The following is a 15,956-nucleotide window of genomic DNA, read 5'->3' as shown; positions in this document are numbered from 1 at the left end:
CAGGTATCTCAGCCTGACAGCTGGGGAACCAATATAGTACTGAACCAGGACTCCTGAACGTGGGTGTCTGTTGGAAGGTCTGGGTAGTCTATGGGGCCTCTGGCAGTGGAACCAATATTCATGTTGAAACACCCTTCTTATTACAGAGGGATATGATCTATATTTAAGAAAAATTCTCTAATGCTTCATTTCTGACACAACTAAACAATTAACTATACATAAAGTTTAAATATGTGATCAGCCATACAACTAAGCTTTTAGGATTTGGGGGTGTTTCTCTCTCTCTCCTTCCTTTCCTCCCACTTCTGAATATGCATATCCCCATAGCTGTATTGTCCATCATCCCTGATGCCATTACCTGATCATTTGTTTATTAAGTCTTATTTGTTTAAGTCTGAAATGAAAGACAAGACGCCAAGTTTCTATCTTGTGATAGCCCTAGAAATTGTCTTGGAGTTGAATCTCCATCTCTAAAGTTGGGTCTAGCTATTGCCTGTCAGACCATTTTCATCATGTCTGTGCCTACCTCCCATTTGCAGACTCCCATTTGCAACCTCCCTCTCTCCCTAATTGGCATAAGCTGCTAGGCAAGTCACTTCCATGATCCTCCATGAGCTGTTTCCATATACTGGCCACCAGGCTTCTGCTTATCACAGCCTGTGTTTCTGGGATTCATCTGCAGCTGGATCGCTGTTACTGCTTTGCCCTCCTCAGCACCTGCACTGCCTAGCTGTGCACAACTGCTCTTCTATCCCATCTACTTCAAACTGTTATTTGTTTTATGTTATTTCATCTATCTGTTTTCTAATAGATTCAACAAAATTAAGGTAATAAATTGGTTAAGAAAACTTTCATTAGTATGCTTTCATCAGCAAAAGTGTATTACCTGCTTATTGGCTTTCAACACCGCCCTCAGTGTGGCAATCTGCTCCCGTTTGGTGCTCAGCAAGGACTTCAGCTTGAGAATCTCTTCCATTAAGGCTTCTTTGTCCTTATCGATCATGGGAGCCAACTCTCGGGCTGCTGCTCTTTGACGAGACAGCTGTAAGGATCTGTCCACTGCTTTCTGCAGATGCTTGATTTGGTCCCGGATTATGGCATTGAGATTGTAGATATTCATTGGCTCTTTGCGGATATCACTTGTATCCAAAACTGGAGATGATGGTGGGGCAGTAATAACAGGAGAGATTGTGGGAGTCTTAGTTGGACTTGGCTCTTTAATAGTCTCTGTGTTTTCTTTTGAAACTGGTTCAGATGATGTCCTTGATTCTACTGGGGATGGCATACCTCTCCTGGATAGTCTTGGAGACAAAAGCCCCCTGGGATCATCAGGCCCCTTGAGGCTGCCACTTCGGGTAACTCTGCTTTGCCTATAGTAGTCCAACATGACCCTGTTTGGAGTTTCATTATTACATAGACACACATGGTGGTAAAGCTGTGCTAGTTCCTCACTAAATGTCACCAATTCATCCTGGGCTGTATTGAGGGTGTTGTGGTTTTCATTGGCTATGTCAGTCATCTTTTGCAACTCCTTCTCCATGTGGGCCATCTTCTCGCCACTCTCCTTAGATGTCTTCTCAAGGTTTGTTACTTGCTCATCATACATTTGGATCTTACTCTCATATTTTGTCTTTTCTTCTGTATAATTTTCTACAGATTTATTATATTTCTCCTTTAAGGCCTTAATTTCTGCTTTCAAATCAATGACCTCAGTGACAGCCACTCTATATTTGCACTCAAGGATCTCTAAGCCATTGATGTCCACCTCATAGTCGTGGGCCTCCTCTGCTGAGTTCCGGCCCTTCTCACAATCTAGCTCAGCCTTGAGCTCCTTGCTGTTCTGCAGGCCCCTCATGGCATTGACATGCTCTGTGAGTCGGTGCACTCGCTCATGCTGCTCAGTCAGTGCCCCCTTGGTGTGTTCTAGCTGGGTTTGTGACTCCTGAAGGTTTGCCAGAAGAATGGCTTTTTCTCGCTCTACCTGAAATAGCAGAAGACAATGTCTGAGTAACTTCAGCACAAAGCCAATAATGAATTCAATGCAGTTAGACAGACATGTATACGTTTTAAATGCCTAGTACTTCAAATCCTAAATGGAATATACATTTTGAGTGTAGCTATTTTAAAGTCTATCTGTGTAGAATTGTGTTCTTCTGTAGTGACTAACAATAGCCATGGATTCTCTTCCTACTGTTTCATCTTTTGTTTGGAGTTTGGGATTTCATTTTTTCTTGAATGTTGCATTTATAAAATGTTTACTAAAAATATATTGTATATGATAACTATCAGTAATGTTGTATGCCATAGAATTTGTTATTTTGCTGATGTATTACTTTTAATGAATACATTTACATTTAAGGAAAACATATAACTCTTGTGTGAAAAAAACAAAGGGAAAATAATCAGAATTCTTATTAGGAGGGAGGCTGTCTCCTCAGCTTCTGGATTGCACACAAGTTCAAGTGTGATACAATGGCACCTACGGAATGATGCAGAGCCAGAATATGGAAGTACAAAGACACAGACACAGACACAACACATAGTGGTCTGGATGCCAAGAACAACCAGGGTGCCAAGGGCAGTTAGGGGGTCTCTGAGAAAGATGAGGGTGTCAGCTGTAGCTGAAAACTAGATGCTCAAATTCCTCTGCATTTCTCTTTGCCCCACCTTCTGCTACTGATGACTTCCCTCCTCTTCAAACCCTAGTTCATAAGCTATTTTTCAGACTATGACTATGCAGTCTTACAACTTGACAACTGATAGATGTACATATATTGAAAGGATAAATATATAACACCCTTTAAATCAGCCCTGATGATTTGGGGGTTCAATTGAAAAGACATGTTTGCAAGAATATTTGGTTGTCCAAATTCTCTCATACCTTTATATAGAAAATGGCTTAGATTAATCGCCCAGGAAAATACGTTCCACTCCTTTTTGCATCATTTAAGTTATACATGATAGGAAAAATTAAGAGCTGTGTAAATTATGTAAAATTTCCAATAAAGGCAGTAGTAAAAGTAATGGAAAATAAAAGAAATGTCTCAATGCCCCAATGGTAATGATGTAAAAAACAGAAACTGAAGTTAATTTGGATAAAGAAAAAAGACATAAGAACAACAACAAAAAATAAAACAAACAAAAACAAAGGAAACAGAAGAAGCATTGAAGATAAGGGATTGTGCATTTCACAGAATTAGCCAAACACTGATAAAAAGAGAGACCTGGGGTATCACAAGCATGATTTTCAGATGAGGACAATAATTTTAAGGAGGGTGAGAGAGAATATGGAGAAGGCAAGCAAAATATTATCATCTGAGCTCAAGAAATTAATGAGTGTCATGCTAATAGACAGATGGAAAACTATGAAGAAACTAAAACTGATTTGCTCAGACCCTACAAACTAAATTCACAAGAGGTTGATTTAAAAAGGACAGTTAAATTCTATGTAAGGTTTTTATGTAAAGTATCATTTTTTAGTTCAGGGTCTAAGAACACTTGGTGCTCTTTCAGAAGACCAGGGTTTGGTTCCCATTACACACATGGTGGTTTACATCTCTAGTTCCAGGACATCCAATGTCCTCTTTTGTTACCACAGACACAGCATGAATATGATGCAAACATACATGCAGGCGTACAAATAATATAAATAAAAAATCTTAAAACAAATAAAGTATTTTTTCTGATACTTTACTAACAGTTAATGCTGTTAAAGTAAAATTATAAGTCATTGCTGTATTCTGCAAGAGACATTATTTTGAGTTTAAAAAAATCTTTTACAAAACTAGCATAGACTAAGCTTCTTTAAAGCTGAACAATAAAAATAATTCATATTAGGATTCATTTTTTGAGATCTTGTTACCATATAGCCCAGGTTGACCTCAAATTAGTGATCCTCCTGCCTCAGCCTCTTGTGTGCTGGAATGAAAGGCATGCCTCAACATATTTTGTTTCATATTAGAACTTTGACTACAAAGAGTCAAGCTATTTTATTAGACATTGATTTCAATGTTAAGTTTAAAGTGCTGAAAGTATGAATTTATTATATGTAAATTATATCTAAATACGTATGTGTATTAATTAATTAATTAATTAAAACCTAAAGTTTCACTAGATTGCCAAGACTGGCCCCAAATTCCTGGGTTCAAATGATCCTCCTGCATCAGACTCCTGTGTTCTGTTAAGTTCAAATAAATCATGTTATTTTAAGAATTGTTAAATCATCTTATATATTTTGAGGGGTATGATGTGATGTTATGGAACATTTACACTAGTCCTTTAGTTTTAAGACTAAAACAAGACATTTAACATACCCATTACCTTATACAGTTATCCTGTCTTATTTGTTTCCCAAAACCCATGTGTTAAAAGCTTTGTCTCCAGCCTAAATAAGTACTGAGAGGGTATAAAATCTTCAAAAAGTAGGGCCTAGTAGGAGGAAGTTAGATCACTGTTAGGCCCTTGAAGAGGTACTGAAACTCTGGCTTTCATTTTCCTTCTTTTACTTCATGGATTTCATGGAGTAAGTAGATCTATTCCCCCATATGTCTCATTCTTTGTTACTTTTAGCACAAAGAATCAAAGCTATTTTATTACCTGTGCATCTCTATGTTTTGTTTTTAAATAAAATGCTTAAAAACCCAAGATGCTCTGCCCCAAATCAAGCCCAAAAGTGATGGAGTCAAGCAATTGTAAGCTTAAACTCTTAAAACAAACCCAAAATATACCTCTCCACCATACAAGTTGACTTATGTATTTGTCACTGCAATTTAAAAATTCACAACACATTTCTATTAATATAGTCACCACATTGCACAAGGTTTCTATATAATTTTTTCCTATATTACAACTGAAATTGTGGTTGCCTTCGCTTTCCCCATTGACCATATCTCACGTATTTTGTCTCTTCCGATATGCCCCTGTCCATAGGACATGTCTCTCTCTTTCTCCATTTTCACAGCATGGTAGTTCCCCTCTGCCTGGGACCATACCATGTGTGGTGGACCCGAGTTTTTTCTTCAGATCCTGGGGCACAGTGCTTCTGGTCCACATGTGGGTCTCTTTGCCCCTCCTAGTTTGTTACAGAAGTGGGCAGGACAATGTTTCCTTATTGCAAGAGATTATAATAGTACCCAACAACTTGGCACCTAACCCTGGTTGGTACAGAGTTGTTGCTGGAGTCCTCTTATGGGCTTGGCCTAGAAAGCCCAGGCTGTGTTTGCTCAAAATGATTTTTATATGTTTGGTTTTAACAACTACATGAAATGGATGGTCTTACTGTCTTCATTTTACTGATGGGGGAACTAAGGCACTGTTATGTCATTTGTCCAAAGTTAAAAATATAGTAAGAGGAATTGCTATATATATAGAGAGACAACTAAATATTATTTCTGGTTAACAAAGGCTAACAAAATATTTATGGGTGAAATTAGAACAAAATCCATCAGCTCACTAACTTTAAAAATTGAGGAGACATGCATTTTCTTTGTACAAAGTGGCAAACTTAAATGCTTGAATCATAAACTTTTACAAAATAAATATAAGCTAATGCATTTCTCACAGCTCTTGCTTTTCTACTACATGTAACTACACACAAGAAGAGTGTCTATAATCTCAAGAACTGGGAAGTAGGTTTTCTAAGAACAAATTAATAAGACATAATATATATCATGTAACCTGTTTATTTCATGTGATTTTAATATTTTCACAGATTTGAGTGCCTATGTCCAAAGTCAATTTGAAAACATTTTTATCATCTGTTAGAACTCCTGCAGCTTAGGGAGTTTCTCCTTCTCTATCTTACCAGTAAAAAATAAGTCCACAGGCTTCATTTCTCATTGTCCTGCAGGACATTATCCACAGGTCATAGCAGCTTGCAGCTGCAACTACAACAGGTAACTGCTTGCTGCTACTACAACACATGGAAGTACATATCCAGTATTGTTTTCTTATTTTTTAAAAAAATTCAATCAACAATGGTTGTGCATGCATATAATTCAATACTCCAATGGCAGAGGCAGGCAGCTCAAACAAATGGAAAACTACTTTCTAAGTGATTTTTAAGAATATAATGAACATGACTGAATAAATGTCCTTGTGGTAGAATGAGTGCCCTTTGGGTATATAGCCAAGATAAGTATAGCTAGGTCTTGCAGTAGATAGATTCCTAATTTCCTGAGGAACCAACACACTTATTTCTGAAGTAGCTATACAAGTTTACAATCCAATAGCAATGAATGATTGTCCCACTTGCTCCTCATGAGGAGTTAGCAATCTTGGCCATTCTGAAAGGTGTCACATGAAATCTGAGTCATTTTGACTTGCATTCCCTAATGGCTAAGGATGTTGAACATTTCTTTAAGTGTTTCTTGGCCATTTTAGATTCCTCTATTGAGAATTTTATGTTAGATTATGTCCCCCATTTTTAATTAGATTTTTTGATACCTAGTTTTTTGAGTTCTTTATGTTTTAGATATTAGTCCTCTATTGCTAAACAAGCCCTCTACTGTTGAGCTATCTCCAACTCATTTCCCAAGTGATGCAAACGAGACACTTCTTTTCAACATTCCTTCTGTCATGTCTTTCTAAAATACCACGCCCCCAAATTTTCTAGTTTAAGAATCAATATGTGAAAAAAATTAATCCAGACAGGGTGATGATGATGCACCCCTTTAATCCCAGCACTTGGGAGGCAGAGGCAGGAAGATCTCTGTGAGTTCAAACCAGCCTGGTGTAAAAGAGCTAGTTCCAGGACACCCTCCAACGCCACAGAGAAACCATGTCTCAAAAACAACAACAACAATAATAATAATAATAATAATAATAATAATAATAATAATAATCACCACCACGATCATCATCTGGAAGAAAAATCTGAGAATCAGAAGTCCCACAGCAAGCCACCAATGTGAAACTCATTCTTGTAGATTCAAATGAAACTCATACCTGCATGAGCTGCTGCTTCAATTTCTGAATTTCTGAAATGTTTAGCTCACTGAATAAGTCAGACACAGGGTGTAGGGATTCTCCTTTCCTTGTTGCAGGAGTACGATAGTCTCCATTCAGTTTCCCAAGAGGCCCATGGATATGTCCATTCATCTTGTCATCGTTGTTTGGCTCACTCCCATCCTCAGCAAACTTGAGCCCATCTACTGAGATGCTGATATGGTTATCACTAAGGTTGATGTACTGGGAGAGTTCCTTCCTCAGATTGTTTTTTTGCTCTCTTTCATTTTTCAGTGTCTCGAGGGCTTCTTCCAGCTGATGCTCAGCAATCTCTTTCAGTCGGATGGCATCTTCCAGTTGGCTGTTCAGTAGCACTGTTTCTTCTTCAAACCGCTTAATTTCATGCTTTAAGCCTTCATATTCAACCTAAATTAGATAAGTTAAAGAAGATTAATAAAAGTAAAATTTTGGCCTTACAAACACTCCCACTAACCACTGTAACGGACTTATTCATTTAAGTAACAGTCTACAAAAAAATGATAAATGTACATACTACATTCTTAAGGTAACACATAATAGTTAAATAGATATAGTCACACATACATATATATAACTATATCTTAAAGAATAAAAATATATAATTTAACACCTAGCAGAGATGAGAAGTTATCTACTACATTAGTACATTTTTAGGATCTAGTGAACAAAAGGATCCATTATTTATTAAGATCCATTGTTTTCCTAATAAACAACAATTAAATATTTTGGTAGTATTTTTTCAAATTTTTGAATATGTAGTAACCAAGAAAAAAATTTTACCACCAGTGTTTTATTTCATTAATAAAAATGCATTTTTAGTATTCATTTTAAAATATCACAAAAAGACCAATTTTTCAATAAAATATTTTTGAGAATAAGATAAAAAAACACAAAATAATGGATATCTATACTGTTAGTAATGTAATATTCTTTTTAATTATAATAAAGAGCCTGTTCAAGCAACTGTTAGTCATAAGAACCATAAATAACAGTCTCTCTGAGCTGGTATGCCTTCCTGGAGAGTCTTCCATGGTACTAACCATATGGCACTTTTTTAAAAAAATGTTACCTGGGGCACACATAGTGCTGTATGCCTTTAATCCCAGAACTCTGGAGACAGAGGCAAGCAGGAATCTGTGAGTTTGAAGCCAGCATAGACTACATAGTAAGTTTCCAGGCCAGTCAGGGTTACATATTGAGATTCCATTTCAATTAAAAAAAAAATTAAGTACCTTTTTATTCTTCTGGGTATCCCTTAGTAAGTCAATGTTCCTCCACAATGTTTAAAACCAAATTATACTCTTCAATAAGAATGTGCTTAATAAATAACTACTCCAAAAAAAAAGACTATAACAAGTAATAAACATTATCCTACCAAATACTAATATAAACTATACATTTAGTTTTATATTTATTTGTATTTTTATTGTTTAAATTGAAACAGGGATTCTAGGCTATTATGATTTTCATATATATTTTACTCTCCATTTTAATAATCTTAATGCAATTGTTTATTTTGAAAATGTTGAGGTACGAGTTTAATTGAGATGTAGATTTGCTTGAAATAAAGAAGACATAGTTGAAAATGCCTTAGTTAAGATAGAAGGACTTTAACCTGTGTAACAGAATGGGAATAGATAGCTAATGCAAAGTTGGAATCTGAGGTCTATGGGGTCCTCTGTGAAACAAACTTCTCTCTTGCTACATAACCTTCTACTACAGTCCACACAATCAAGGATTGTGTCCCCAGAAGAACAAGGAAAGAATACATCCTCTCCCTTTAAGGATAGTTCAAAGCTGCCAGTATTGCTTTTCCTCATATACATGTAACATCTTGCTGTAAGGGAAATGAAAAATGTAATCTCTAGTAGGGTTAGGCTTGTACAGTTGAAAATTGTGAATACAATGGAAGAAAGCAACAATAGCATTCAGTGTCATAGAAGGTCACTAGACCAATGGTACATGTAACACACTATGGAAAATCGTGAATAAAAGTGTTTCCTAAGGATATTAGTTACATATGGGAATGAGGAGAGTATTAATTCTTTACAGAATGTTGACAACCTTACAGCTTGTAATAAATTCTGTAAGCCACACGAATAAAAGATGTTTGTAAGAATGGTATTTATATACATGAATAAGGGGGGGTTAGGGTTAGTTATTTCAATAAAGAAATGTTTTCATTATAACATGAATAATAAAAGCCAAGAGACAGATATTGGGATTCAAGTTGAAGATCAGAGAAGTAAAGCAGCTGACCAGTAGAGATTTCTCACTTCTACCAATGCTCAGGCTGAAGGGGCGATTGTGCCCTCTGACTGCATTTCCAAACTTCACTGCTCTCCACCAAGTCAGAATTCTAGACTGCTCCCAACTTCACTGCTCCTCAGATTCACTCAGACTGCTATGCTCTCCTCAACATGGCTGGAGACTAATTGCCACATAAGACCCTTTGCTTCTTCCTTATATATCTCTCTAGTGCTGGAACTAAAGGCATGAGCTTCATTACTCTTTTAGACTAATTCACTCTTGTGTTGGCCTGGGTGGCCTTGAACTCAGAGAGATCCATCTGCTTCTGTCTCCTGAGTTCTGGGATTAAAGGTGTGTGCCACCACTACCCAGCTTCCACGGCTGTAGTATTGCTGGCTTTGCAATCTGATCTTTCAGGCAAGCTTTGTTAAATCATAAATAATATCTCACCACAGTTCACCACACCATGGTGCAGGGAATACATTATGGGAAAACACAGCATGGACACTTCTAAAGAAAAAAACAAAGGTCATTATAATTTCAACATTTCCAAAACAAAATCACTCAAAAGAGTCAAGTAGGAAGATGCATTGTCTTAGTTACTTTTCTGTTGCTGTGATAAGGTACCATGACCAAGAAAATATATAGAACAAAAGGATTTGTTGAAGGTTTACAATTTCAGAGAGTTAGAGTTCATGACTATTACAGCAGTGAGAATGGCAGGAAATAGGTAGGGATGGCACAGGAGCAGTGTCTGAGAGTTTGCATCTTTATCCACAAGCATGATGGGCAAAGAAAGAGCTACCTGGGAATGGTATGGGCTTTTGAAACCTCAAAGTCCAATCAGATGCCTTAAGCAGGCAAGGTAAAACAACAACACATCTTTATATAAATAAACAAATGAAACTAATCTTTACATAATTAAACAAATGCAATGTATCTTTGCATAGTTAAGCAAATTTTCTGCAACAGGTTTGAGAGAGAATGATTTCAATAAGTTCATATGATTGACTACTTGGTCCCTAGTTGGTAGAACTATTTGGGAAGGACTAGGAGTTATGGTTTTGTTGAAGCAAGCAAGTATACAACCAGAGGTGGACTTTGGATGCAAACTGCTCTGAACAATTTCAAGGAGGCCAGCTGAGATGATCCAGCCTCACAGACTACTCTAGCCAGGACTTCAGACAAGTACTCTGCTTTCCCAATATGCAGACACTGAACAAAAATGATACAGTTTAACAATTAACCCAAATTTTCTTTTCAGAATCCCCTAAAGAGGCTGCCACCCCCAAGATATCAGGAAATAACTTTAAGAACAAAATGCCCACATTCCAAAGAGGTGAGGTGGGTGGCTTGGGGTTATTCAATAGGTTATGGATATTTGTCATTGTTTATGGAGATTGGTTACAAATTGCTATTGGGAATGGTTAAAAAGGGATAAAATAAAAAGGCTAGATTATTGAATCTACTCTGAAAAGAAAAGATGGAGCATATAGATATAAGATGAAAAAAGTTAGATTATTGAATCTACTTTTTTAAAAAAAGCAACTACTAACTTTACATTGGATTGAACTTTTGTATATTGTATACAAACATTATATATTGCTACAAATTTGAAATTAATTGGTTAAAACATATTATGCATACCTTTCTAATAGTGTTCCAAGTATTATACCTATACAACTATTTATCAATGTAATATAATTTTCTGGTCTTTGAAAGTTATTATTACCAACTATATAGGATAAAAAGGAAATGTAGGTTAGTAATTAGTCAACTATTACAATAGAACTTATAGTCATATTAGGCATGTTTTCAAGGTCAAACAGAAACATATTTTAGAAAGACAGGTCATCTTCAAACACTTTAGAGATCTACAGAATATGGCATTTAATGTTTTAATGACATAGTTTTTTTTGTTTTGTTTTGTTTTGTTTTGTTTTTATGACAATGAGACATATATGTTCCTGGCAGCACCCATCTACTTCAGAGAAGATGATGGACATTGAAGAAACCATATGGAGTTTACCTTTTTGTAGCAAGTAGCCTTGCCTTTACTGCTGACAGTATGTTGTACAAATTGGAAAAGCAGGACACCAAAAACAGTGACTGCAAATCCTGCCAAGATAAGGCAGGACAGTCCTTCAGAAAGTCCTGCTTCCCAGAAAAGTCTTTCAGATATACTAGGCCTATAGGCCAAAAATGGATGTCCCAATGTTGCAGAAGAACCCTGAGTGACTGTCCAGGCAGCCAGCTGTTTTGTCATTTCTCACATATTTCTTGGAAGTCACTTGCTTGCACTTTCTGTTTACTCGGTTAATAACATTTACTTCTTGGGTCCTGAGAGAGTTGAAGACTAGATAGTATAGTTATAATTTTCCTTGTTTACCAGACTCAGAAATGAAACTCACTAAAGAAATGTAAAGTACATAAAATTGGGAGACATAAAAAGATAATTTGAAATGCAAATTATAATAGAAATAAGTTAGGTACAAGACTTTGGACTCACCAAGATAGAATACATAATGAAAATATTTTCTCTAAATTTGTTAACTGCAAGTGGACCAGACATTGTTGATGTAATTACTGCCTGTATACTTTGTATATACTTATTGTACTTATATTGTATATAGTTTTCCTTATGCTAGTTGTAGCCCCCTCTTTTTGTATTAAACAAAAAGGGGAAATTGTGGTGATATGTTGTTTATGCCACTGGAGAACAAAATAGCAAAGCAGCCACACTAGTTAGAAATAGAAGCCAAGCAGTGGTGGTACCCACTTTTAATTCCTGGAATTAGGAAACAAAGGCAGATGGCTCTCTCTGAGTTCAAGGCCACCCAGGGCTACATGAGATTGAATTTGTCTAAAACAGTAACAGAGTTCACCCCTATAATCCCAACACTTGGGAACCCACAGTATTAATCCCAACACTAGGGAAGTGGAGACAGGAGTGATATGACTGGGTGGAGAAAGGAATAAAAGGCAGAAGGAGACAGGAACTGAGAGTTTTTGCCTCTGAGAATTCATGGAGACAGGATTGCCATTTAAGCTTTATAGAGGTAAGAGCTACAGGCTTGGCTGCTTTGCTTCTCTGATCTTCAGCTTGAAGCTTGGACCCCAATATCTGTCTCTGGGTCTTTCTTTTATTTGTTGTGTTACAAGAAAATAAAAGCAATGTATAAATTTACCTTACAACTGAATTCCCATGCTTCAGTTAGCATCTGGGCTAATGAACACTCCCAGACATCTTGACAATCTTCCAAGGATACTTAACAGTTGCCTAATTAACCTCCTAGGCAAATCACATGCAGTTATAGACACTCCACACATGTATGTTCACTTATGCCTGTGCAGAAGATCAATAGGACTGCAGAAGTAGTGGAAGAACCACTTGAAACACATAATTTAAGTGAATTTGTCTCAAAGTTCTCTGTGTTTGTCATTACTGAACCTGCACACACACACACACACACACACACACACACACACACACACACACACACACACACAGAGAGAGAGAGAGAGAGAGAGAGAGAGACCTACAAATATATCCTTATATTTTGTAAGCATCTGGGGTCTCTATTTAGAAAGAATATATTTCTCAAATCTAAATTTCTCTACTAGGACTGACTTATTTCAGCCACATCAGATCTAAATGTCTGGGGGTCTGTCAGCCATTGCATAGGAAACTCAGTACATATAGTGGAGGGAATAAACAAATATACATTGGGTATCCTGGTAACACTTTTTCATGAGTTGATTAAACCCCTCCCCCCAACATTCCTATTTGACATCTTGTTCCTGCAACACTCCAAAACTGGAGGCAGGGAGAAAGGGAAAAGGGTAGACACTATGATCAGAAATCAATTTTCAGTTTTGTCAATCTGTGAATTTATTTTCCCTTTTGAGTTTTTCTATCCCCTCCCACCCTTAACCCTTATTTCTGTAAAAGTCAACAACATTTTAGGCTAGATACCAGCCTGAGAACAAGGGAAAAGAATGAGAAAGCATTGTTGGATGTTTCCAAATTTACCAAAGTCAAAAGTAACACCCTATAGATTCCCATATCTCTATAGCTTAATATGGTGTTTGGTACATGATTGATGAACAGGTCTAAGTGATTATAATAGATTTAAACAAGAATAGACCTAGACCTTGTTTTACAGCAAGCCCCTCTGAAGGAATTTGAACTTTTAGTTCACCTTCCTAAATTATTTGGCACAAATAATTGATTCATAAGTGAGTTGTTATATTACAGATTCAAGAATGCAACTAGCAATAATTATGAAAACTCAAAATGCAAACCAGTTAGGAAAACTAAACCATCTATTGTGGTTTGAAAGTGAAATATCCCCAGTAGGCTCACAAGTTTGAACACTTAGTCACCAGGTGGTGATGCTATTTGATAAGGTTATGGAATCTTTGGAAGATGGGGTCTCACTGGAAAAAGAGAGTTATGAAGGACAGACCTTCTTTATAACCTGGCCAGTGTCATATTCCTTCCTCTATGCCTTCTCAATCTGCAACAATGCCTTTCCCAATATGAGGAACTGTTACATAAAAGCATAAAAGGCAAAATGAACCTTTTCTCCATTAAATTGCTCTTTTTCCAGAGTATTTTAATAGCAGAAATAAGAAAGTAGCTAGGAAAGAAATTGGTATCAAGAAGTAATCATTATTCTAATAAACCTGACCATGAGGTTTTTGAGCATTGGGAGTAGAATGTGAAAGAATTTGGAACTTTGGGCTAGAAAAGATCTTGCATGGTGAAAAACAAAGTTTGATGGGTTGTTCTGATAGGATTTTGGAAAGTCAAATGAAGAGATAAATACAAATAGTGGTGGGTTGGCTCACGATAGTTCAGAGGGCAACAAAGAATAAGCAGGAGGCCATTCATATGATATTGTAGCAAAGCATCTAGCAGCATTCTGTCCATCTCTTGAGAATCTGTTTAAAGCTAAATTAAAATGTAATGGACTGGTGTACTTCTTGATGAAATATTCAGTATTCAGACAGGACAGAATTCTACATGTTTCATGGTTGTTACTATTTGTATGTAGGCCTGCAGTGATAAAGAGTAATAATTGGGGCAGAGGGGTGATCAAAATATATTTCTGTCAAACACAGAGAACCTAAAGCTCCAATGCCCATGTGATTTCCACCTCCTGGAAAGCAATTACTTAGGGAAATATTTCCCTAGGTTCAGCACATAAAACTTGATAACAACTATGATATGAGGGAACCAGGCTCCAACACAAGGTGGAAGCAGAACTTACTAGTATCTGCTAGTATGAAGCGGTACTGGTTTGGCAGGCATGAGAGTTGTAATACTGAGAGAATCATGAAGTCTTCTTCCACAGTTTCAAAGACTTTTGACACCAAGCAGCAAGTGACATAGATAAAGTTTCTGAAAGAAGGCCCTGAGAAACCACTGAGTGGTTATTAAAGCTTGCCTGAGGATTCAAAAAGCAAAGTCAGCCACAAGCTATAGAAGCCAGGCATACTCCTTTAATCCCAGGACTCAGGATTAAGAGGTAGGCAGATCTCTGATAGTTCAAGGCCACAATAACTACATGAAATTGATCCAGTGCTAAGAGAAATAGCTCACACAAACCTGACCTCAGTACTTGGTATCACATGCCTTAAATTCCAGCACTAGAGAGGTATAAAAGATAGGAGCAGGCTCTTCAGTAGGCTCAGTCTCAGGATTCTCTCCAGCCACACTGAGGAGAGGCAGCAGTCTGAGGTTTGGGAGAGCCCATGGATCAGCCCTTTCAGCCTGAAATAAAGAGCTACTGGCCAGCTGATTTTCTTTTCTGATCTTCCGCTTGAGGCTTGAACCCCAATATCAGTCTCTGGGTCTTCTATTTTTCATGCTACAATTGAGTGAAGCTGTGAAAGTGAATTCTAAGTTGTAGTAGAGAGTCAAAATACTGGAGATACCAGAATCTTGAGACCTTTGCCAAGGAAAGCTATCGGTATGGTATGAAGCCTACCTAACACAGAGGTTATATATACTGCAGGAGGCAGAGCTAGAGAAACAGAGCTCAGCCACTTTCATCACAAGCCCCAGATGGCAGACATGATGATGTAGGATTTAGACTAAATATATTTTGCACCAAGTAATGGCCCGAGCCTAGAGGGGCCAGAGGCAGAATGTAGTGGTTTGAATGTGAAATGTCCCTATAGGTTCACACATTTGAATACATGACTCCCATCTAGTGGTGATGTTTGGGAAGATTGTGGAATTTTATTTATTTATTTATTTTCTTTTGGTTTTTTGAGTCACGGTTTCTCTGTATTGCTTTGGAGCCTGTCCTGGAACTAGCTCTGTAGACCAGGCTGGACTGGAACTCACAGAGATCCGCCTGTCTCTGCTTCCCGAGTGCTGGGATTAGAGGTGTGTGCCACCAACACCCAGCAGGTTGTGGAAATTTTATGAGGAAATTTTAGAGTCTTGCTGGTGGAAGTTGGTGACTGGAGGTAGACCCATTACAGAGAAGAGATGAAAGAAAGGAAAAAAAATAAAGAACAAGAGGGAAGGAAAGGGAGGAAAGATGAAAAGAGATGGGGAAAAGGGTAGGGACAGAAAAGGACAGATAGGAAAGAAAGGGAAGAGAGGGAAAGGAAAGGGAAAGAAGGAATTGGGTAAAGGAAGGGCATGTGGGTAAGGAGGAGGAAAAGAAAGGAAAGGGAATGGAGGGGAGGGAAGGGAATGGAAG

General features: G+C 37.3%; 1 protein-coding gene across 6 annotated transcripts in view; it reads right to left on the bottom strand.

Moving 5' to 3' along the window:
• The window catches only part of Bicd1 (BICD cargo adaptor 1), a 120,170-nt gene that overhangs the window by 40,788 nt on the left and 63,426 nt on the right, over positions 1-15,956 (bottom strand). For all 6 annotated transcript variants that reach the window (XM_051173430.1, XM_051173432.1, XM_051173433.1 and 3 more), the window contains exons 4-5: positions 6,946-7,371; positions 887-1,981 (exon numbers count right to left, since the gene is read on the bottom strand). In XM_051173430.1, coding sequence (XP_051029387.1) covers positions 887-1,981; positions 6,946-7,371 — 1,521 coding nt within the window. The remainder of the gene's footprint in view (positions 1-886; positions 1,982-6,945; positions 7,372-15,956) is intronic.

The sequence above is a fragment of the Phodopus roborovskii genome, unplaced genomic scaffold, assembly GCF_943737965.1.
Source record: "Phodopus roborovskii unplaced genomic scaffold, PHOROB, whole genome shotgun sequence".
In the NCBI taxonomy this organism is placed as follows: Eukaryota; Metazoa; Chordata; class Mammalia; order Rodentia; family Cricetidae; genus Phodopus; species Phodopus roborovskii.
The sequence above is the reverse complement of the archived record's forward strand: the minus strand, read 5'-3'. Positions and strand labels throughout refer to the sequence as shown.